Source organism: Chaetodon auriga, chromosome 15 (assembly GCF_051107435.1).
Source record: "Chaetodon auriga isolate fChaAug3 chromosome 15, fChaAug3.hap1, whole genome shotgun sequence".
Taxonomy (NCBI): domain Eukaryota; kingdom Metazoa; phylum Chordata; class Actinopteri; order Chaetodontiformes; family Chaetodontidae; genus Chaetodon; species Chaetodon auriga.
This window is the reverse complement of record NC_135088.1, coordinates 19,033,531-19,057,159: the sequence shown is the minus strand read 5'-3', so window position 1 is coordinate 19,057,159 and position 23,629 is coordinate 19,033,531. Positions and strand designations below refer to the sequence as shown.

The 23,629-nt window shown below is 44.0% G+C and overlaps 1 protein-coding gene across 1 annotated transcript in view; it reads right to left on the bottom strand.

Annotated features, from left to right (window-relative positions):
- Window positions 1-10,859: 10,859 nt before the first annotated feature.
- cxadr (CXADR Ig-like cell adhesion molecule) overlaps window positions 10,860-23,629 on the bottom strand; it is a 37,736-nt gene continuing 24,966 nt past the window's right edge. Inside the window, exons 3-7 of the mRNA XM_076751267.1 lie at window positions 21,131-21,335; window positions 17,250-17,405; window positions 17,005-17,127; window positions 15,036-15,174; window positions 10,860-13,929 (exon numbers count right to left, since the gene is read on the bottom strand). Of these exons, the coding sequence (XP_076607382.1) occupies window positions 13,647-13,929; window positions 15,036-15,174; window positions 17,005-17,127; window positions 17,250-17,405; window positions 21,131-21,335 (906 nt within the window). The 3' untranslated portion in view covers window positions 10,860-13,646. The remainder of the gene's footprint in view (window positions 13,930-15,035; window positions 15,175-17,004; window positions 17,128-17,249; window positions 17,406-21,130; window positions 21,336-23,629) is intronic.

Here is a 23,629-nt window from a genome sequence, read left to right as displayed (position 1 = left end):
GCACTGACCAACAAAATCCTAAAGTGCCTGAGTAAACTGCTTTTGGATGTTGCTACAAATCCTTCTTCCACTGGACAGAACCTGGATTTTCAGCCTCCACGACTGCAGGTTTAACATATCAAAGCTTTTTCCCTCGATACGCGTTGTCAGCCACATTCTGCAGGATACACAGACAGTGTGGGGCTGGGCCAATGCTCACATGAGGAAACTGTATGAATGAGAAACCACATAAGAAAAATACCCTGGATATTGTTGAACTCACAGCAGCCGACTACAAACTTTCATGTGTACAACACTATGATCAGCTATGGCTGTTTTTACACATGCTGTATGAATAAATTAAACACTGGGAAATCCTACAACTCTCACTCTTTTGGGGAGAAATGTGCATAAAGGGATGAAACATCCAGCCAGTGTATTCACACCGTGCATTCAGCCAGAGTGGTTATGATTAACCCAAAGTGCAGCCAGATTTAGTCGTTATCAAGAATCAGATGGAGTTGCTGAACAGAGAAGCTATTAGTCTGCAAAGAGGGACACCATCCACTGTGCTGATAGACAGACTGCGCCTCTGATTAATGAGGTCTGACAGTAGGGTGTCTGACAGGGTTTCGGTGCAAATGGGATCCTGTGAATGCAACTTTTTTTTTTTTTTTAATCAAATAGCACACTGACAACAACAACAACAACAGAGAGAGCTGATGAGGCAAAACACAATAAAACCAGTCGGCAGCTCGGGCGTTTCACAGATCAGTGAGTGATGGATTTTTTTGCTCCGTGGATTACAGAGGTTCCATGTCGTGAAATCTTCCTCAACTAAAAAACCCTCAATTAACTTTGTAAACTAATCAATTTAAACCACCAGTTATTTTCTTAATTGATTAATCCCTTAGTGGTTGTAAAATGTGTAATTCTGTGAATTCAAATCATTGCTGCAGAAAACTACTTCTCTGTTTTGGCTGTTTTAAGATGTTGTAGAAATATTAGCCTCGTCAAGTCATTGATCTATCTATTGGTCCATCTGGGTTTACTTTTGTATGATTATAAATATAATTAATTCAAGTTATATTAATTACTGTTTGTTTGATGATTTCTGATGCCTAATTCTGAAAGTGGAGCATGCTGTCTGTTCTGTCTTATGTTTGTAACTCATTGTTATTGCTGCCTCAAGACATTATTAAATCTTATAGAGGCTTTCAGGGTTAAATAAAGGCCTAGTGGAATACATGAAAATGTCCTGTTTGGTCTAAGAAATGTCAGAAAAGAAGGAATTTAAACTTAAAGAATGACCCGAATTATTAGTCTTTTATCAGTTTGAATCATTTTAGCTCTACTGTGTTTTTCCTGCTGGTATTCAGATTTATTTTCCAGCCTGTTTGTGTTTTGTGCTGACTGAAGTGTGTTATGCTAAAAACAACGTTTAAGTTCAGTGTTTTGAAAGACAACACTACAATGGCTTGAGGGGAATCTTTAAGGCAAGTGATATTTTGTTGTCATTAATAATTCAAGCATGATGCTCTTAAATATGACCTGATTAAAACTTGAACGCTTCACTGTGAAAAACCTCATTTATGACTTCATTTAGTTCCACACCTGTACACAGACGACCATGTCCCTCCAGTCATGTAACTAGCTTTTTGAACACAAGGTGGCATCAGTGCACACTCCTTCAGTGGAAGGTGAGCCAAAACAAGCAACAAAGAGTTTCAGTGGAGGGATGCAGCACAGCAGGTGGTGCACAGTGGCTCTGTCATCTCATCTGAGCTCAGAGAGGAGAACCAGTTTGGCAGGCTGACTTCCTCTGACCAGCAGCACATGCTTGGTATTTACCTGAAGTGAAATGAACACCGTCATCATGCTGTAAAACTGGAAGAGCAGCAGTGTCTGAGACACTCCTTGGGAATCTTGTTCTTGTGTTTGAGCTCAGCTAAGAAGCAAATTCATCCCAATAGTGAGAATCATCTGTCTCTCAGAGGTGCCGCACCTCTCTCTGTCTCACATGACATCGGCAAACAGGAACATCTGACGCCTCAATGCTACTGTAAACAAAACCTGTGTCTGGAAATGAAAAGCCTCTGGCTTCGGCAAAAGATGGAGGATCATATACCAGAAGAGGAATAGAACTACCTGCGATATACCTACAGAGGTTCACCATCCCCTCCTAATCCTGCTGTACATGTCCTCCATCACCTTAATCATATGTAGTACAATGCTCCGGCTCGGGCTAATACACCACCCTTTCCCCTAGAAAAAAAAGTAATTACACAGGAATGCTCATAGTCTTTTCTCCCTGCTGACAACAATTCTAATCACATCCAAACAAACGCGCACAGGCACTACTAAAAATACTTTCCTGTTAAGAAATGGGGAGGCATCCCACTCACAGTGGGAACATTCCCCTGGTGTTTCCACTCTCCTGAGAAAAAGCCTATAAACCTATAAACACAAGCCTACCAGTACCGCTGTCGGTTCCTCTGCTGGGATTAAGCTGATGCTCAGGCCTCTCAAACAGAGTTCATTCATTCGTCATTAGCAGAATCGTTTATCTGAGTTGCCGTTATGTTACATTCGGGAAAGGAGGAGATCAAAAGAGCAAGAGCTGGCCTCAAATATGAAACGCTGTATTAGTGCACAGCCGATCCAGCCCTCCGCTGAACCCAGGGAAATTAGCATAATGCTTCAGACATATGTATTCAATAATCTTCCACACTCATTGCTCACAGTGGTCAGAAATATGCTGGTCTGGCCGCTCAGTTTGAGCTATTTGGACATTTTCCCTGAGTTACAGACGAGCCATGAGATATCCTGTTTGCTTTAACCACTACGTAAACATATTCTGACACCAGGTTCAAGCCAACTGGAGCTGTACGCCTTTTTCAAAATAGAGATTTGTTTTCCTGACTTTAATACATTCTTTTGATCCATGTGAAACATGTGCTGTTTGATGTTTGAGGTAATTGAGGGGGTGTCTGAAGACATAGGGCCCAGTGAACGATAACTTGCTGCGCTGATGGAAAACTAATCTGAAGATGTCACGATGCGCTCTGCAGAAGCTGTGTGTCAACAAGCTTTCAAGCCAATACAGAAGAACACTTGAGTGCTGCCTTTCTGTAGGCAGGAATGAAACAGGAATGTTTTCACACAGACATGACCTTCAAAGACAAACACAACTACAACGGACAGAAGAAAGCAGGGGATGACTAGTTTATAGCCTCTCTACTCAACAGCTCTCTGGCTTCATTCTGCTGAGGTTCATCACGCTGACCCAGATATTATCTGACCGTGCAGGTTTCATTTTAACCAGGATGGTTTAGGACGTCCTTCGCACACGCCCAGTGCAGCAGGGCCTCATTAGTCCTGAGACTCAGCTCCATTAACGCACAGATGAACTTTAATTATTGTGGGAGCTGTTCTTCCCCTCACCAGAACGTTTCAGTCAGCCAACTCACATGGAACGCATTATTATGTGAATGCAGAGTATGTATAGAGTTGATATATGGTGTCTAATCTCTGACCTTCTCATTTCCTAGTAGCATAAAACACTAAACCAAACATGACAGAGGCTGGGGAGTGATGATAAAAATGTTCCCCAAACAGATATAGAGCACAACACCCACCATTGTGTGTAAGCTTCTACGTGTCAGTCAGTGGAACAAGTCAAGAGGTGACCATTTCCCTGCTGGTATCTCCGACCGTGAGAAGAATACACTATCTACCCAATGAGACGAGGATGGACACGTCTAAACCCTGCAACCCACCTGATGTTTAAACTGTGACATGCAGAACAGATGACAATTAGCTTTAATGCTAGTACAATATGTCAAGAAGGAACATTTCATATTGTCCATGGTCCCTTACATATAAATGACATTTAAACACTAAATCATACAATGATGGAAGTCAAGCAAGGCGGCATTTTGTTTAAAAATAACCTAAATGATTACGTCTAAATAGATGCACAGTTTTGTGATCTACACAATTAACGGACAAATAATTTCAGCTCTAATAAAAACAAGGATCAGCACCATCGTCTTCCTCTCAAATATTTAAGCAGGTGATCATCAGTACATGCATATGAGTTTGGCAATGACTGCAGCAGCAGCATAAACCATAGAACAGAAGCTCAGCAGCAGCTGTTTAAATACAAGTAATTAATTAAGAAGGATAAAACAACAGCTGACAGACTTTGAGGTGGAATATTTCGTTCATGCACAGGCAGATATTGGGTAAATCTTGGAGATAAGTGAATGCCAAACTTGCGTAACAAAAGCCATACTGGGTTCAACATTAAACCAGTCTCACCAGAGAACAGCAGACTTTTTAACTTCAATCCCAAAAGGGCCAAACTGGGCTAGCACAGGAGTGACTACTAACTTTAATGATGACCTAGTTTGATCAGTGCACCAATAAATCATCCCAGTGAGCCAGCACGCACAATCCTGAGTCCTGGAAGCAGCTCATCCAATTGGAATGCAGCTTTATCAACATTATCAATTACACCTGGGCTTTTCCTGCAAGGTCAAGTCAAAATGCATGCTGGGAAAGAGGTTATGTGAATGAGTACTGTGCAAAACAGCAGTGGCGTTCAGTGTCGCGATGTATTTATGGTAAAACAGTTCTAAACCCTGGTTAAGATTAAAATTGTTTTATGTGGCTATTTAATATGCGGTTCAAAGTACAACTACCACACCTCCGAGCATAGAGGCATGCAGAGGCCAACTACTGTAGCATCATGTTTTCTCTATTTAAAGGACACTTCATCACATTTTCTCCACTGTTAGGGCACCCTGGAGGACATTATTTATCCAAGAGGACACTTTGCAGCATTTTTCTTCAAATGTGGGGACTCCAAGTCCATCAATGAATGTGTTTATATCCATAAAGCAAACAGATTATATTACTCTTCTAGCAGCATTGAAACTGGCAGTGGGGTCAACAGGAACCTCTAAAATAGCAGCAGCAGCAACAGCAAAACCAATTACAGTCAATAATGCTCATTATCATCATGAGTATATGTATTTAACTACATTTATCAGCAGCACTCACCATCACAATGTGCCTGCCAAATAACAACAAAAAGAAAAGAGCTCAGCCACCAGAGCAACAAGAACTTAATTCACAACTGATCCCAATCCAACATACTGGCAACAGATAGCAGAACAGCAGAGGCTAGCAGGCAATTAGACACTGCCTGCCAGTCTGAGAGATAGTGATAAAACCCACAGGGCCGCAGCACACAAGCTCAGGCAAAACATAGCCAAGACATTACCTCATAATATCAGCACAAGCAGCAAAGCCTTACCTTGGTGAAGTGAAGTGTTGGCCCCCGGAGGCTCAATATAAGACGAGAGTAACCGCTAACAGAGTTGGTCCTGGGCCTCCACAGCATGCAAGAGGTGTGTTTGTGGCCCACAGTTGAGAACGCAGCACACCTGGCTGGCACAGTGGAGGAGGTGGCCTCTTCAACATGGTTATTTCCTCCTCAAAGCCGTCCTGAAGTGACATATGCTAACTGTTAGCAGAGGGATTCATGCACAGTCTCAGTGGCACACTTACAGAATATTGAATCCTGTCAGTATACTTAACCCCAAATTCAATGTTTTCATTCTTGAACTGCAGCCAACAAATGCTGGAGCACGGACACACAAACTAAACCTCAAATATTTACACAAATCATATTATGTGGGTTCGACTCTGAGGTTCAGACAGCTTTTTAGTCAAGGACGTGCATCCAATGAAATCTAATTTTTGGGATGAGCAATATGTGTGGGTCTGTGCCTACACCATAGGGGCCAAATGTAGTATGAATACATGTCAGACAGATTGAGAGAGAAGCTTCTGATATGTGTGTGTCGACTCAAACATAAATGTATCAGGGAGGATGCCTAAAATTAGGTCCACGACTTGCTCACTATCTCCATGTGTGTGTGTCACATTAGATAAGAATCCACTGACTGCCTTTAACTGCCAAGTGACTCCTGGCTCAGGCTGCTCACCTAGTAGATTAACATGCACCAAGGAATACATGATGAAAGAGTTAGTTTTAGCAATGAAAGGAGTTGAAATAGCAGTCGCAGTTAAAAAAAACAGTAAACTTGTTAATAACATCTGTGCTGCGCTACCTTGAAGTTGCTGTGAGATGCAGTATGTTCCACAGAAACGGCAGTCAAGTGTTTGGCAAACCCGCCGCGGAGGGAAACAGACTAATTAAGATCATCTCCATCACCTGTGTGTCCCCACCTGCAATTACAGGTTGCCATGGTAACTGCTGAGCAGCTCCAGTCAGACAATGGGGAGGCGCCTCTCAAATTCTGGCCTATTACTTAAAGGCTGTAATTCCTGTCATTTAAGAGGGGCTCTTTTTCTGCTTCCCTGCCGAAAAGTCCGGTTTCAGTTAACAATGCTGTTATCAAAAGGATAATTTTGTACTCTGTTCCAGGTAGCAAGTCGCATAAACGTGGGGAATCTGACAAATCATTATCATTTCACCGCTTTCGGATTGATCAGCAACTGAAAAGGATAGTGAAAATACGGAGGAAAATCAGACCACAGTTCACTGTAAAACAACACATTCAACAACCTATAAGCTCAAGCTATGATAGGAATGACGTCAATTATTTCTGAAGTATCAACGCACATCTTGGACGCAGTCTCTTGCGCTGCAAATAAAGACATCAACCAATCATTGTGCAGAACAGACGTCATGTCACAACATCCTTTGTGTTTCCCTCATCACCCTGTGTTATACGAGAAAGATACAAGACATCCCTTAATCCCTTTATTGTCACTACACAACATGCAGAGTTGCAAGGGGAAACTGCACGCGCCAGTGAAATTCTTTCTCCGCATTTAACCCATCCCGACCCGTCCTTCCTCCCCGGCAGACCAGGAGCGGTGGGCTGCCAGCCGACAGCGGCGCACGGGGACCCACAGGTGAACACGGGGAGAACAGGCAAACTTCACACAGAAAGGCCCCTTTGTCCTCGAGCAGCAGGCACCGAAGGCATGGTGGAGGACACACCTCCGGGACCTTCTGTGAGGCGACGGTGTTACCACTGATCCACCGTGCCGCCCAAGTTAATATACCACTTACTCCTTGTGTATCCGATGTACCCAAAATCTCTTCCTCTTCTTGTAAGAAGGAAGACAAAAATCAGCATCACTGGACGATACTGCATCCATTACTTTTTTCTGAAGAATGAGCTGGTGCTGATCTATTCAAACCTTTTCCTGAACAAGTGTTGCAACTGAAGCAAATTTGCACTGCTGCCGGTGTGAGCAGTTTTGATGCAAGCAATCCCATCAGTTCTGCCCCATGCAAACCCCTTCCAGAGCCTTAGTCTCATTTAGCACCTGTGACAGCTGGAGTGCTGCATGGAGGGGATGTTTCAGTCTGTGAAGGTGGCCTGCAGTACGTGTCCAGCATAGAGAAAAGACATTGTTTAATTGCTTAGCTGGAAATAGCCTGAGATAGGGGGGCTGGCTGCTCTGCTTGTGCAGTGGGAAAAAGGATTGCCCCATCTTGTTAAATCACCACCCTGACCTTTGCCCCTGCTGTGGCCACTCAGGATGAAGCTACTGCACATGGATACACACACGTGCCACTTATATGAACACATAAATGGACGGACACACATACGATATATCACTAACACCACTGTGGTAATAATAGAGATGACCCCAATCATCAGAGGGAGAAAAAAGCGAAACTGAACCCGTTCCTTTGCTAAGGCTACATTTTATTGCCGGCCTTCATTGTGCCCTCCTGATGACATGGCATTGAAGGTTGATCACCTATAATAGAATCCAGCCAAGGTGCAGATTAAAAGTACAAATCACATTGTAAACGACTGAGCCGAGCTGCACTGTGTAACCTCCATCTTGGTCCGCGGGGTTTAAACCACGGTGCTGCCCTGGTTCCAATCTCTCAGCTTGACTCAAGGAAGATAAGAGATATCTTCCTTGTTGGGACACACAATGCTGGGACAAAAGATCAAAGGATGTGTGTGTGTGATGCTACAGTACACCACTGAGAGAGGAAATTAAAGCAGGTGTCCTGCCTCTGAGCACATGTGGCTGGATCTGAACCTTGTTGTACTGTCTCCTCTCTTTTCCCCTCCAGTGCCACATGGAAGCAGGTCGAGGAGTATCTCTGATGACGTTGATTTCCCCACACGTGGGGTGTCTCCTGTGGTAAGGGGCTAAGTGTTGCTCTGTCTTTGGCTCACGCACCACGCAATGTTCCCGCCAGTGAATAAGATGTCACATCTGCTGACGAGCATCACCTCACTGATCCATGAAGCTCACCAGACAAAGTCCCCCGGGAGAAAGTGGAACTTGAAATAATGAAACATGAACACGATGTTCTTGAAGTGAGCATGCAATCCACTGCCGCTCCCCACTTCTCCCCTGAGCACAGAGGGGAAGGTCATCCATCAAAAGTCACATATTAGTCATCGAAATGTGAGCAGCGCGGGGTCAAAATATTGACCCAAATGGGCGTAGAGGTCGCCCCTTAACGGATGACTCCGTATCGGACGGCTGTTGGATCGTGCACCAGAGCTCTCCTCCTCCCAGACCGGGAGATGAGGAAGACTGACAAATGAGTGCACAGCAGCTGGTTAAGCCTCATGAGAAATCTAGGCTGTCTGCAGGCGTAGCAGACAGAGTGGGATGATTGGCTCAAGTTTGGGCTCAACTCCCTCTCCACAGAATATCCTCCACCGTCTTCAGCCACAACATGCAGGTTGTTCAAGGCGACATACGGTTGAGTGCAGTGACTGTTTGCATGGTGACACATTGATGTTTTGCTTCCTTTTCCGATTCCTTTTCATTTGACATGGCACAATGACTGTGCATTTAAAGTGCAGACTGTCAGCTTTAATTTAAGAGTAGTCTCAGACGGACTGGTTGCGTTGTTAAAATAACTACCGTTACTTACTTACCCTCCCCTGCGTGATATTAATATTAAGACCATTAAAGAATGAAAGGACGCCGAATTGAAAACAGATGAAAACGTAACACCCAAATGTCAGACTTCAGGGTCCGTCTGTGACTACCTCTGCGAAGTAGAATCCTGTTTGTCCACTTAAATATAATCTGTGTCTATCTAAATACTACTGCGACTAGAAACAACAGGGACCATGTCCAAAAATGGCTGTAGCTCCTCAGTCATTCATCTGATGTGGTTGTAAAAGCTTACACTCACATCCTAATCTGTGTCATTTTACATCCAAAGTGCTAAGAGCGCCGAGCCAAAATGTTAATGTACTGCTGTGCCAATGGAGCTGATGGAGCTCACTCCTCATGCATATGCATATTCCTCTATCGTACCCAGAATTCCCCTGCAACCTTCTCCCAACCTGACGGAGGTTTCTAAAAACGGCAGCAAGCTTAACGTCTGTGACAGCACACGTCACACTGGAGGAGACCCATGCTTTTAGAGGCCTCTTTTGTTAGCAGTGAGCGAATCACACTTTACAAGATAAATCATTCCCCGAGCAGCCGGCTTAGACTGTGTACAACCAGATAAGGTTGCCAAGGAAACCCTCCCGGAGAACCAATGAGCTTTTTTTTGCCATAACGGCCTCCTTGATCTGTGCAAACAATTAATACCTTTCCCAGGCAGAGGGGAGGGAGCCGGGGAAGTGGGAGGCAGGCACAAATCCCCAGGTGCTTAGCTCAACACCACTCTCCCCCTTCAGCTATGTGAATGAGGACATGGGGTAAAAAAAAATGTCACAAATGGATATTAGACTGGAAGACACTGAGGGATGATGTATGACTCATTGTACATTAATTCAATGAGAGAACAGCGTTTAGTCCATAAATCTAATCTGCACACGTGCAGTACCGCATATCACTAATGTCCTTTTAATGAATGTTTTGAATGCACAGCCATAAAAGTGCCATTATACCCCGCCACATCCATTTATAGCACAGCTGGGATTGTGCAGGCACCTATGCAGCTGAACAAGCCCAGCGCTTAAGAGAGCCCCTGATGTGCAGGGCTGCTAGGGAGCCATTAGGAGCCATGAGTGACTTCGACTAGCCACAGATCAATGCTCTGGGGCCCTATCTGTTACTGACATCCAATTATAGCAATGGATGTCCGCTTAGCACTGCTACTAAGTGCTTTAGTCTTTTTATTGACCACCTGTCAACAGCCTGCACACAGTGGAGCTATTGGCTAATAATCAGTTATTGATCTATCCACGTCAAACTCACCAGCAGGTTAAGTGTATAAAGAGTGTGAGGAGGGTGACGGTGGTCAGAATAGAAAGATGGAACACCAGCACATGCATATTTCACTCAGTCATTAACTAGGCATTTCACATCATTCAGCATACTTAATTAGAGAGCTAATTTTGTACAACTTTGATTAGTGCTGGCTTGCAATGACAGTAATTACCCACCACGGTAACTAAGGGGGAAATTGGCTGTAATTGAAAACAAACAACAACATAAAAAAACCTCAGCAAATGGTGAAACAAATGGGCACAATACAACGGACAGTACAGCGCTTCACAGTGATGGTAGGCGACTCAGGTCACAAACCTTTGCATGTTTATACTGGAGCCGAATGGCGAGCACTGGAGACAGCGGGCGGTGATTGTGCCTGCCTGCTTCATTGATTAATTACAGTCATTAAGTGGTTAGAAAGTCACCTCACCTGGTGTTAGGGGTGGAATTCACTGGCTGATTAAATTTAATCACAGTCAAAAAGCTGCAGGAGGCCAAGTCCCCGGAGAGCACGCACCACTGGAGAGGAGAGGAATGGAGTTTTATTCATGTTCAAGTCAACAGCTGCTACTGTCTCTGTAAACAAACAAACATGGCTGACTTTTTTTTTTTTTTTAAATTTCATGAACTTTTATTATTCAAAAATACAGCACAAAAAATACACACAAAAAGAAAAAACTGGTTTTCACACAGTGTGCAAACCCCAAAGGAGACCTTCATACAATATTAGTACGCCAATTTCAAAGCTACAGTTAATATTGTTAGTAGTAGTTGTCGTTAATGTTGTGAGCGCATAGAGGGACAGTAACAGGACTATCTCTCAAAGAGCTCTGTGCAGTTTGTCAGCAGGTGAAAGTCTGACTTGAATTCTACAGGGGCCCGTCCTGACTGCAAACTCCCATCATATACAATATACTTGCTCCCACACACACACACGCGCACATGCGCACACGCACAGTAGTGTTTAAAAGGAATTGACAGAAGTAATCTCTTTGTCTAGGTGGGCCCAGGTCTCACTTTCCTTGTTACAAAATAGGTGCGGCATCAAATCTGACAAGAAGAACATGGACCAAGATGTTTCTACAACTGTCACCTTCCCTTAGAGCCTAGAATTCACGCACAAAGGGCACAGTACACACTCACACCATGTCAGATATTCCCAGTCATACTAGGGGAGCATTTAAACTGTATTGACAAGACCCACACCGCCCCTCCTCTTCTGTTTTAGATATAGATTTGCCAAGCACAGCACGGCAGAGCATCACATATACACACAAACATCATCTTTATATCATTCGACTGTGTTGTGATTAGATAGGGTTACTTCAACAGGATATCTATACATACAGCCAGAACCATTTGTTATTTAAAAAAAGAACAAAAAAAACACATCAATTTACTTTTAAATAAAGTTTAAAAAAAAAAACATGAAGTCATGTTTCGGAATACAAAATCAAAGCTTTAAGACAGTGATAGAGGTTTTGTTAAGCTATGGGGGAATTAGTATGAGGAGAGTGTGTGTGGGTGTGTAGACCTGACCTGATCGAGGCAACAAAAAACAATCAATAGGCTCGCTCTGTGCTGATTATTAAATTGTTCTAGTGGCTGTGGGCTACGGTGGCCACTCAGGATGATGATACTGCACATAGGCGGATGTGCTGTGACACAACTCAACTGGGGCAACAAGGCACAATAGAAGTTATCAGAATCCAGCAGTGAGGGCTGAGCAGAGGTGAACTGAGGGAGGTGTATAAGGCTAAAACAAGGAATCCAATAAGGCGCTGGAGCAGAAAGAGACGGCGTGCCCACTCTAAGTATTCATACTGTTGTTTTTTTTTTTTTAAGTAGCAGACAAGATGAGATGTCAGGCTTCCAAACATTTTGGCAAACAATGGAAGAACGGGAACGGTCTAAGAGCAGAATAACACACAAACTGCACTGACTGGCCTATGGCAACTTACACTGACTGACTGAACAAACACTTTGAGACATTGCAAAACCAAGTCAAACAGAAAGCGGCTGGAGAGGGGATTGGGAGCAGCACTCCAAATTCAGCATTCTAAGGCTTTTCACATGTCTTCCTCTTTGGGGGCACTTCTTCCATGTGCGCAGGCTTTACATCCTTCATTAAAAAGTCCTATCAATGCTACCGAAGCCATGCAAGGTTTCATATTGACCACAGAGAGAAGGTTAATCAAGATATTGGCTCCATGTCATGCAATTACGGAGGATTACACATGGCGGACATCTGAGAGGGCGGACTGATACTACAGATGACGATTAAGACTCTGTGCTCTCGTCCTGCTAATGTTGTGTGTGTGAGCGTGTTTGGGGAGGCTGATATTTTCTGGTGGTCACACGGGTTCGGGGCCTGTCGACAGTCAAACACAATCAAAGCTGACTGCTCAGTGAACCTTGCTGTCCAGCTGCCCTCCTTATTTCCCTACACACCACCTCCTGTGGAGGAGGGATGGGGGTCTTTTATTGTTTTTTAAGCTTGGTCAAGAAGCAATAATCCACCCAATCACGAGATTTGGTGGCCTGAACCTCCCCCTCACCAGCAGCCAATCCTGACCTCTTCAGCCCCCCACCCAAACCCGGAGTGGACAATTCAAACAGCAAACGGTTCAGCAGAAAACGGCTGACCTAAATAGACTTTTCAACTCGGTCAAAGGATTAATTCAAATCTGTGGATTTTCTTCTACTAAGTCTGTCTTTCAGTTTTTCTAAAAAGGCCAGAACATCTAGAACATCAAATGTATGGAGTTCGAAATTTGTCCGAAACTAACAGAGCCTGGTTTGCCTGAAAAATGATCATACTGTTATGTAGGCATCAAAAGACGATAAATGAACTATACATTTCCCAAACTCCCATTCACATACGTACATACACTTATATTCACGCACACATACAGCTGTAATTCTATACATACATGCATGCATACAGCTGTACAGTTGGCCAATTAGGGGCCTGGATCTGTTTTGAGCATACAGCAAGGGCCATCTAGATAATAAAAAAACAAACAAAAAACAAAAAAACATGCATTCACGTATGTACAATATAATTTGTATATTGACCATTCTGCTTTATATCCATTTTCAGTGAGAAAGTCCAGAAAGTAAAACTCAGAAAAGTTTATTGTTTTTTTTGTTTTGTATGTTAATTTGATAAAAAGTTTATGTGCTCTGTTGTGAATCCTGTGCGACTCAATTTCTCTTCTCAGCACCACAGCAGAGCCAGGTCTTCATAGCAGGAGTAAACTCCCATTTGTAAATAATGAAGAGCTAGAAGTCAAGCGAGTCAGCCCATCTCAGCTCTTGCTCCTTCTTCATTGGCTTGTGTCCTACTCCCTCCCCCCTTTCCCTCCCCTCGTCGCATGGTCCCTTCTCAAGAAACAGACAGGCTAGACGATTGAGCCGTCCCTGTTCTGGGCAGGGACCATGACGGGTATGGCCCCCATACGGCTGAGGTTGGGGCCGGCCATCTTGGCGGCAATGGGCGGGGGTAGAGGGGCGTGGCTCGGAGGCCTGTCAAACTCCTCTGATGATGGAATCTTGTCGTACTGGGGCTTCAGGGCGTACTCATGCAGGTTGGAAGGTGACATGGAGCCCAGGGAGGAACGCTGGCTGCCCACGGTGAAGCTGCGCGCTGTTGAAACACGACTCTTAGGAGGGGGCACGTCCTCTCTGAGAGGAGACAGAGACAGCAGCACATGCAGACAATCAGACAAGACTGTAAACTCTCTTTCATCATCTTATCTGAATGTCAAGCCAGAGAAATTGGATATGGAAAATGATTTTCTCAGGTGCTATAAACCATAATGAAGTTTGATGATACACAGGTATATAAAAGTCTGCAATGTCTGGCACTTGCTGCCCACAGTGAGGAAAACAATGAATACTTAAGGAGTCTGCATGAGTCATTTCAAGAGCGAAACATGATTTGACTCAATAAAGAGGGACAAATAATTGGAGTTGGCCCGTTAGATTGGTCGGGGCAACGTCTGCTTTGCTCAGCCACACTCACTGTGTAATAGCCTATAGAGGTTGAGCTGAGCAACCAAATACAGCTATGCCCTCTACTCCCTCTGCCACCACATTAACAACTAATAAGCAGCAATAATCCAGTTAAATGCTCAATCAAACTGAGCCTGAGGGGCCAGAGCTTGTTTAGTCCATAGCTTCATGCTGTGGTGTTTCAGCGAATGTGTGTCTGTGTATACAAGACAGGACCAGTGGTCTAATCCTCTTTGTCCTACAGCATGAGCAGTGTCACATTGTGGTCTTAGACAGATTCAGTCCGCAGCAGAGGGATAGTAAGCCCAGGGGTTGTACAGAGCCCATGGGCCGGATGGAGAGTTGGATGGTAAGGGAGGGGGGGGTTAGGGAAGGTGGCTCTGGAGGGGGGTGGGGGGGCAGCCAGCAGCAGACATGACACAGGATCCACAGAGCAAACAAAGCTTTCAAACTGATTACCACAGCTGTTTATTTGAGGAGGGGTAAAAAAAGAAAAACGCTGATGGAGAAAAACCATTTTCATGGTTGTGGGGGCGGTTGGAGAAGTGCAGTTGTGCATGCATTTGTGTGTGTGTCTGAGATGACCACAGGTCATACTACACGGGGATCTGAGAGTAATAATCACATACTGCTTATATTTAATCCAGTATTATACAATGTGAGACACACTTCGTATTATATAGCAAAGACTTAACAGCATTACAAATGATTCTTCCATCAGAATGAAACTTTGGGTATCTGTGAGCCAAGTCTCACTGATGTCTCTGTGACTGTACCTGATCTCATTGCAGATTTCCTTCTCATACTTCTTCCTGTGACGAGCACGGCAGCAGCAGAAGAGAATGATAGCAATGATGATGAGGATCAGGAGGACGGCAATTATGGCTCCTGCAATGATGCCTGCGGTGTTGGGGGCTGGACAGCACAAGGAAGAAAAGGGTTGGAAGGGTTGGTAAATAGATGTGGATAGCAATGACTTAAACATAACTAAGGGTCTGTGTCTGAAAAAGACCTCAAAGTATAGTGCTGCATTATTTTCTACGGCAAAGTGGTGCTTCGACTATGGCTTTGGTACTCATGACTCATAACAAGTGAGTAAACATTTTTTTAGCATCTAACACCTTTTCTCAGCAAATCGGTGTGAAAGAAGTTCAACATTTCTAAAGTTTACTTATCAATGTCACTCAAGTGATCCTCCGATCACTGAAGTGCAAATTGTTCCTTCAACATATATATAGCCACAAGGGTCTGTGCTATGGAAATTTCATTCACATGCGTACGCAAATCTAATCTCCACAGAGTTTTGGAGTATTTGTAGCCCTTAAGAATGAGTATGAAACAGGACAAGGATGAAAAAAAGAATAAGAGTCAAGACAAGAATGAGTACAGTACTGCAGCTTAGAAGTCCTGAGCTGGAGAAAACAGTATTCAACAACAAGACCAATCAATGCAAAGTGCAGAAGAAGTAAAGTGTCCATGTTCCTGCATGATGGAACATCAGCACTCAGCTACAGCTGCCCCATGCTGCATCACTGGAGTGTAACCGTGCTGTCACATTGTGTGCTTCTTCTACTCAAGAGGCTAGCACTGTCTACATCCTCAAACCTTGTCCACAGCACTCGTGAATCTAATGTACACCACGTCCAAAATGCAATGGGATTTCAGTAGGATTTGATTTTCAGTGGTGGTAGCACTGAGAAGGGGAGCTGTTGCAACACTGGCATGTGCTGAAGTCCATTCAGTGTCTATATTTAGCTGTGATAAACTGGTTGGTTTTTATTGCTGCAACCGTCTTTTATTTGTTGGTGAGGAAATGCTGAAAACTACAGCTGTGGCTGTACGTGTGCTACCACTGATAAATGGACCACCAGCAGAGGTGCAGTAACAGGAAAAGTATGTGTTTGCACTGTAAAGTGAATTTGTCACAAATGCACAACAACCTATTGGATCTCAGATTCACTTTTTCGATTCAAAAACAGTACAAAGCAGTTTCTGATAGTCAAAAGTACAAAAAGTGTACTTATTCATTTGTGTACTAAATAAACAAGTGTACTTATTTAGTCTCAACTTAGGACAGCTATGAAGGCAGCACATACATTGATTTTTAGCCATTAATTTATCAATAAAATGACTGGCAAACTCATTAATTAAAGCTATTGTATGGATTGACATGAAATTCCTTCCAGCACAACATCAGCTCAAAATCTAATTTGTCCAATACTTTGTTGAAATACTGGCAGACTAATGACTTCGCTTCAGCTTCAGCTGCAGTTTGTGTTTTGAGGTAGGAAATGTTAGTCACCATAGTAAACATTACATCTACTAATTCAGCATGTTAGCACTGTCATTGTGAGCATGTTGGCATGCTGACGTTAGCATTTAGCTCAAAGTACTGCTGTGCCAAAGGACACCATCACAGAGCTGCTAGAATGGCTTTAGTCTCTTCTTAATATTAAATCATGATTCTGCCACCGTAAATATGTATATTTTGGTGAATTGGATACGTAAATGTACTCCTGAAGTTACAAAAGTTAGGAGTAAAAGCAATGACTTAATATATAGCCCTATTGACAAGCTTTGTATGCCAAAAAGTACAATTCTGAGTGCAGCAAATAGCCAGCTCGCGGACATGAGCTGGCTGATCATTCGACAGCAGTTTTAAAAGGTGGTCAGACTGCAGAGCAACAGGTCTATATGAGAAACAGGCTAAATACAGGTGTGTTAGTGAGTTAGTTGGGTACTCACGTGGTGTCACGTTGAGAACCAGTATACATTCTTCAGTGCCAACTCGGTTGCTGGAAGTGCAGCGGTAGGTGCCAGATGAACTAGCAGATGCGTTCTTCACGTTAATGGTGCCTCCCACAGGATCTGCAGAGGCCAAAGAACACAACAATTAAGAGAAGACATTGTTAAATAGAAAGAGGACCTGTGTGTAAGACTTGAAAATAGTTCTCTATTTGTCTGGGAGTGCTTGTGGAAGCGTCCATTACCCAACACAGCTGAGGCAGGCAGCAACTTGGTGTCACTGGTCTTCTCCCAGGTGTATTGCAGGGGTTGAGTGCCCTCGCTAGATATGCACCTCAGCACAATGTCTTTGCCTTCCTGTGAGGGGCCTTCGGTGTAGCACCTGGGCTTGGATGGCTTCACTGTAGAGAACAGGAATGGAGGAAAGTGATTGAGAGGTGAAAAATAGCAGACACAACCAGGTGGCTGCATTAGCTCACAACAACGCAGCCCTCCTACCAACCACCCTGTTATTTTTCAATCTTTCATGTTGTGGGCAAGTTGTGTGTCTATGCATTGTGTAATCCTAAAGTTGATTTCCTCCCTTGCTCAAAGCAGCAGTCATCAGTGTAATGAGAGCAGTAATCAGAGTAATTGATACAGCTGCTGTCATTACAGGAGCTGTCACTCAGGATAATCACAAGGAAGGAGAGAGCCATGTGCCATTGGACACACAAACACACATGCACGTAGTGTTCAGGGTTAGTGACAGAGGCAAAGCTTTCTGTCTTACAGGCGAATGTGTGCAAACACTCCTTGGTCAGTCAGAGTGTTGGCAGGAGATGAGATGGGGGCTTCAAAAACAAACAGAGCTCCAAATTAAAAGCAGACCAACTCCAGTGAAACCCAGACACACAGTCAGCCGGGCGAGGAGGAGAAAGAGAGAGAGACTATGATGGGCAATGCTTGGATCTAAAAAATCTCAGGCCACAATCCAAATGTGTGCTCTGTGTTCACTGACAGAGAGCTGACATCACGGTGTGGTAATAATGGGTTCTGTAACAACAAAACCCCGGAGTGGGGCTCTCTAGATCTGAACCAGGTGTCAGGCGGGAGGGGGGAGCTTAGCAGGCAGAACCATAAGGATTAATAGTAGACTGACAGTACTGAGTGCTCCTACTAATCTAATAAACACACATGGGGTTAGGGCGGAGGGGGGTAAGACTGAGAGCAGGAGAGCAAAAATTAAGCAAGCGCTGATGGACAGATGGTGGCGTGATGGGGGCCAAGGCTGCGCAGCTCCTAACTCACTGGCCCGCTCTTTGCTGCTGTGGTGCTGCACCTACACACACATTCACACAACGTACAGTAAATGTCAGAGAGCTATGGCATTTTGAACACGTCTTTTAAAGGTGAAAGTCAACTCAACGCATCCGAGGGCTGTAACACACAGCGCCTCATATTAGGACGGCTGTCCGATGAGCAGATTTATTTGTTTGAAAGATGAGGTCAAAGAAGAAGGTGACAGAGGCAGGAGGAGCACAGAAAGATAAAGGGCAGAGTGATACAGGCAACACGGCGCTGGTAAACGAACAATGAATAGAGATTTATGAGTTGCACAAGGCTATCTTGCCGACGAGATAAGTACAGAGGGATTGCTAGATTGTGGTATTCATTGTGGTCAGGATGCCCACAACACAAGAGTGACGACTGATTGCTGAACGGTAAAGTGAAATATAAGCGACTAGTGGGCAGTGAAACCAAGCAGACAGAATTAAGGAGATTGGCTGTTGAGTTTTGCAGTGAGATCCTGGATGCCACGAGGACTGTCTGGACTTCAGGCAGGCACAGCTAAATGATTGGCTGTTGAGAGTATAGGTGGGGTCTAGTCAGAAACAGTTGTGAGAGCTGCTGACATGCAGGGCTGAACTGCAGGCGGCTACTCCCCTCCTGTTAACTTCAATGTCCTGCTGCAACCAGAGGAGAATACACAACAAGGGATGCTCCCTCCTGTACGCTACCTGGACACCATGTACACTGCAGGTGTCAGCATGTGTGTGTACCCACATATGGCAGCGTTTGTGACAAGCCACAGCAACACCAAGTATATAAATTGAAGTATGTTTATGTTTGCGCACACACATGCGAGCACGTCTGCCCTCTTCGTGGGACCATCCACCTCGTGACAAGATCAACCTGAAGGTAAAACGCAGAGCAGGCAAGATGTCCTCGCCTCTCCTTGTCAATGTTTCTTTGCTAAGAACACCCCTACCCCTGGGGTCAATAGCTAGCAGTCTGTCAGCTCCTGTAGCCTCGAGCCATATCTCTCTCTTGCACACGCACACACACACACACACACACACACACACACACACACACACACACACACACACACACACGCTATAGCTAAAGACAGCTGCATTTTAAAACACAATGAAAGTTGGATTTACATTTTAGTCACCAAGCTGATGCTCTTTTCATCAGCAGGACTGACGAATGAAATCAAATTAAACAACTGACATTGAAAATAAGGAGCACAAGAACCACTAAAACCAACATCATGACAAAAGATAATACAAAACTGTAACAGTAACCCTGAAAAGATCATGTATACTACACACATTTCAAAAAATACTTTGAGGAAACAAAAGGTTTTTGATACTTTAACACACCTGAAGGGCATGAATGTAATACAAACGAATCAAAAATTATTACTGGCTTTTCCTTGTGCATCAGACTGTTACAGAACAATGATAATTAAAATAAAACCCCAGACTATGCTGTTAGTTTCAATTCTACACAGCACTGAGTAACTAGGCAGCTTTGATGACATGATAAACTTAAGCAATGGCATCAACCAAAATGTAAAAATATGCATGAAAACAAAGCAGCAGGCTCGCTAACCTCCCTCACGGGGGACGAATGTGAAACTGTCACAGGGAGGAGAAGCCGACACAGCCTAAGCAGTGATTCATTTTTTTCCTTTTGCTTCTGTTCAGATCAATTTTTATGTAAAATAGCCACGCTGAGGGCCGTGTCAGTGGTCCTTGGGTCAGTGGCAGTCACAGTTAATTATCACATTATCTGTGACCATTCATCTCTTTTATTAAAGAACTGCTTAGTGGCTCCATGACAAAGCTACAGAGGAACCTGTTTGTTTTCCAATAGCTCAGGTCTGTCTGGTTGAGCTAGTTGGTGCAGTGCAGTCACATTTGTACACATATCATGTCACGAAAAACAGACGCCATTTTCCAAGCCTGCCCTATCTTTAGAGAGGAGAAACTATTCTGATAACAGGGCTGTGATAAGAGCACAATACACAGCTTATCCCACAACACAGACTAATGCAGAGCATGTGGGTTGTTTTTCCCATATGCAAATACCAGGCGGGTTTCGGGAGGCGATTCACTTTCGACATCATTTAGTCAGTTGACCGATCAGCAAGGCCACTGTGTGTCAGTGTGTGTTTGCCTAGGGAGTGAATCATCTGATTTATACAACTCTGATGTGTCACCCATCTCACCCTGTGCAATAAAAAGCCAGCTGAGTGCATACGCTCCATTTCTGAGGTTTGTCCGCATTTTGTGAAAGACAGGATGACATTGCCCACTCCAAAAAGAATTTGTAATATCACAGACTATTTGATGAATTACCTTTACCTGTACTATCTATGGTGCTAATTAAGGTTTCAAAATGAATAATGTGTAACCTTCTTCGTAGTTTTCACAGTCAGTATTTCAGGAATATAGTTAATATTGTAAAACATTTGAATAATAATAAGCATTCAGTTTATTTTAAATAGCTGCTGATTGAAAAAAGGAGCAATAAATAATTTTATTCATCAAGACTAATACTTAAAATATAAATCACAACTGCAACATCTAGTAAAACAAAAATCAGGATTATCATTTTAGACATAATCACAGGGCATCTAGGGCATCAGAACTGTATCATTAAGGGGGGCAATGCTCTACAGCCTCTAGGAAGGTTATGTACTCAATTTTAGAAGGGATTTCATCAAAACAGCCAACAAGGGCAAAGGGTGTGTGATTTAGTGTATTTCCACTGTGTAGAGAGAGAATCCATCCTGTGAGAGGAAGAAAGAAAAAAAAAAAAAGAAGTGCGTTGGGTGGTTTGTTCCACTCACCCATGACGATCAACAGCATCTTCCTGCTGCGAATCCCAGGAGCCTTCTTCACCTTACACTGGTAGGTGCCCGAGTCCGACGACTTCAGCCCTGTCAGGTTGATGGAGGCGTCGCCGTTCTTGGGGTCAGCTGCGTTGAAGTGGACTCGACCCTTCATGGGCTCATAGTAGTCCTCGTAGGCCCTGTCACCTGAGTACAGGATCACCTGGATGTGCAGTGCAGGAAACAGTTCTGAGTTAAAAACCTGCTTAGAATGATGTTAATCAAACTAAAAGGTCCTTCCAGAAAAAAATAAAAGAAGGCCTTGAGATGACAGTCATGTGCTTTCTGAAAGTAAAGCCTGTGCTCACTGAACCAAGCAAAATATATGGAAGAGAGACAGCACCCTTTCTTTTTTATCTCTGCCATGCCCTTCAGCTTAGCAGTCTGCGCTGTTCTGCCCTTTCCGTGCTTAAGAGGAATGAAGGTGGAACAAACAAAGCAACCACTGTGGAGCAAAATCAACACCTGCTGTGTCAACAAAGAGCAGTAGCCCCCAATTCTGTCCAACCACCTCCCTATCCCCCCTCACACACACGCAGTCTGGGTTCTGAAAGCAGCAAGGAAATGCCTAGAAATAAAGACCAGGTGGAGCCAAGAAGAAGAAACCTCATAGCTAGTAGCTGAGGAGATAGAGGAGGGAAAAAACAAAAACACAAGGAAAAGAACAAGGCGGGGAAAAGAAAAGCAAACAACAATGAAAAGAGTTCTCATTCTCTTTCATAGACACTGGCATATTCTTCCACATTTCCATGGAGACAGTCATCAACAGGCTTTTCTGTGCCATGATCAACACCAGGCATATGCACAGCAATACCCCTGGGTAGAGAGGAGGAGAGAGGAAAAGAGTGAACATGCAGGAGGAGAGGAAGAATAATGAACCCATCAGCGGAGGCAGAGCACCGAAAGGAAGCAAAACAAAGAGAAACAGAGTCAGTGAGCTTCTGACGTGTCTATACCAAGTTGCCTTTCTGCTCCATTTTCAACTGGAAGACTCCTTCCTGGAGCTGCAAAGCAGGTGTGCTCGCAACGGCCGCTATGTTCATCTTGTACATATTAGCCACGTAAACAGGTAATGCAGTTAAAATTCCTCCTGGCTCTCAGGGGAGGAAAACCTATCCTTCTAACTTCAGTGGGGATCAGAACATCAGCAGTAATAACAGCAATATGCGACATGAGACCACGCAGGAGAGGAAATTAAATTGCCCCAAGCTCAGCCAGACAAGAACTCTCACTTGGGCTCAACCACTTCACAGGCGCACAGATGGGAGTGCTTACACACATGCACACCTCTAGTAAAAAAAACGTGAACTGCACAATAACCTTGAGAATCATGATTCAATGAAAAAAAAAAAATCCCATAAAGAGCCTGGGGAATGAAAATGAAAAGGGCAAATGACTAGACAAGCTGGCGGGGGCTGGAAAGGACAGGAGAGCACCACTGTCTGTGTGCTGCGTTTTGTAACAGGTAGGACACTCAATGATACAATCGCCACCTGGCCTGGCCATTCTCAGTGGACGGCTCATCCGGCAGAGGTAAACGACCTCTATCGGCCAGGCTTAATTTCATCAGACATGTAAAAATGAGGTCATTGTCATGTGATGCTGTTGCTCAGGGAGGGAAGAGGAAGAGCTGCGGATCATTTGAGAGGCAAAGCAGAGAGCTGCGATACCTGTATACTCTAAACAACCTGCAGAGCTGCAGCATTATGTCTTTGAGCTCCCACAGAGGCTTTTAAGTTGAATAACTTCAAGTGCTGCCACATACTTTCACAGGGACAGCTCCAAACGCTTCGCAAGGTTAAAGCAGAATCAGTGTCCTTCAACACTGAGGCAACAGAGAATGGAACAAAATGTGGCCACCAGCATTCACGATCATTACTACTACACAAACAGGCAATGTGATTTTCACCAAACAGCGTCGTGGCTTCATATCCAAATCCTCCAATACTTTGTCAACATGCACGAATTTCTGTCGCAGGAACCTCCATAAACAAAAGGCTTTGCTGCTGCGCTCAAGGACAAAAGGCACAGTTTGTATGATAACGGATAAAGCTATGTATTTTTTATGTATTTTTCCGCTCAAATTCCTCTCCCATTCACTATTGAGAATTAGTTTTCATAATTGTTTTCCTCCTTGTTCTCACAGCGGGGGCACACCCTCCTTTCAGCTAATCTGTAGCCAGGCAATGAGAGCCAAATGCAAATGACTGTTACTGTAGGCATGCCTGGCATCTCTCATTCAAGTCCAACAAAGCAACATGCATTAGCTATGCTTCACCACCCTCAAAAAGGCCCTGATGATATGTGGGATATGTCAGATGAAGCAGGCCATCATCCCCCACCAGATACTGGACTGAATGGATAATGCTGTGGTATTACGTCTGATTACATCAATGCAAAGAAAACGCAGCTGGAATATATTATTCATCGATATGAACAAAATTATTAAAGTAAGGG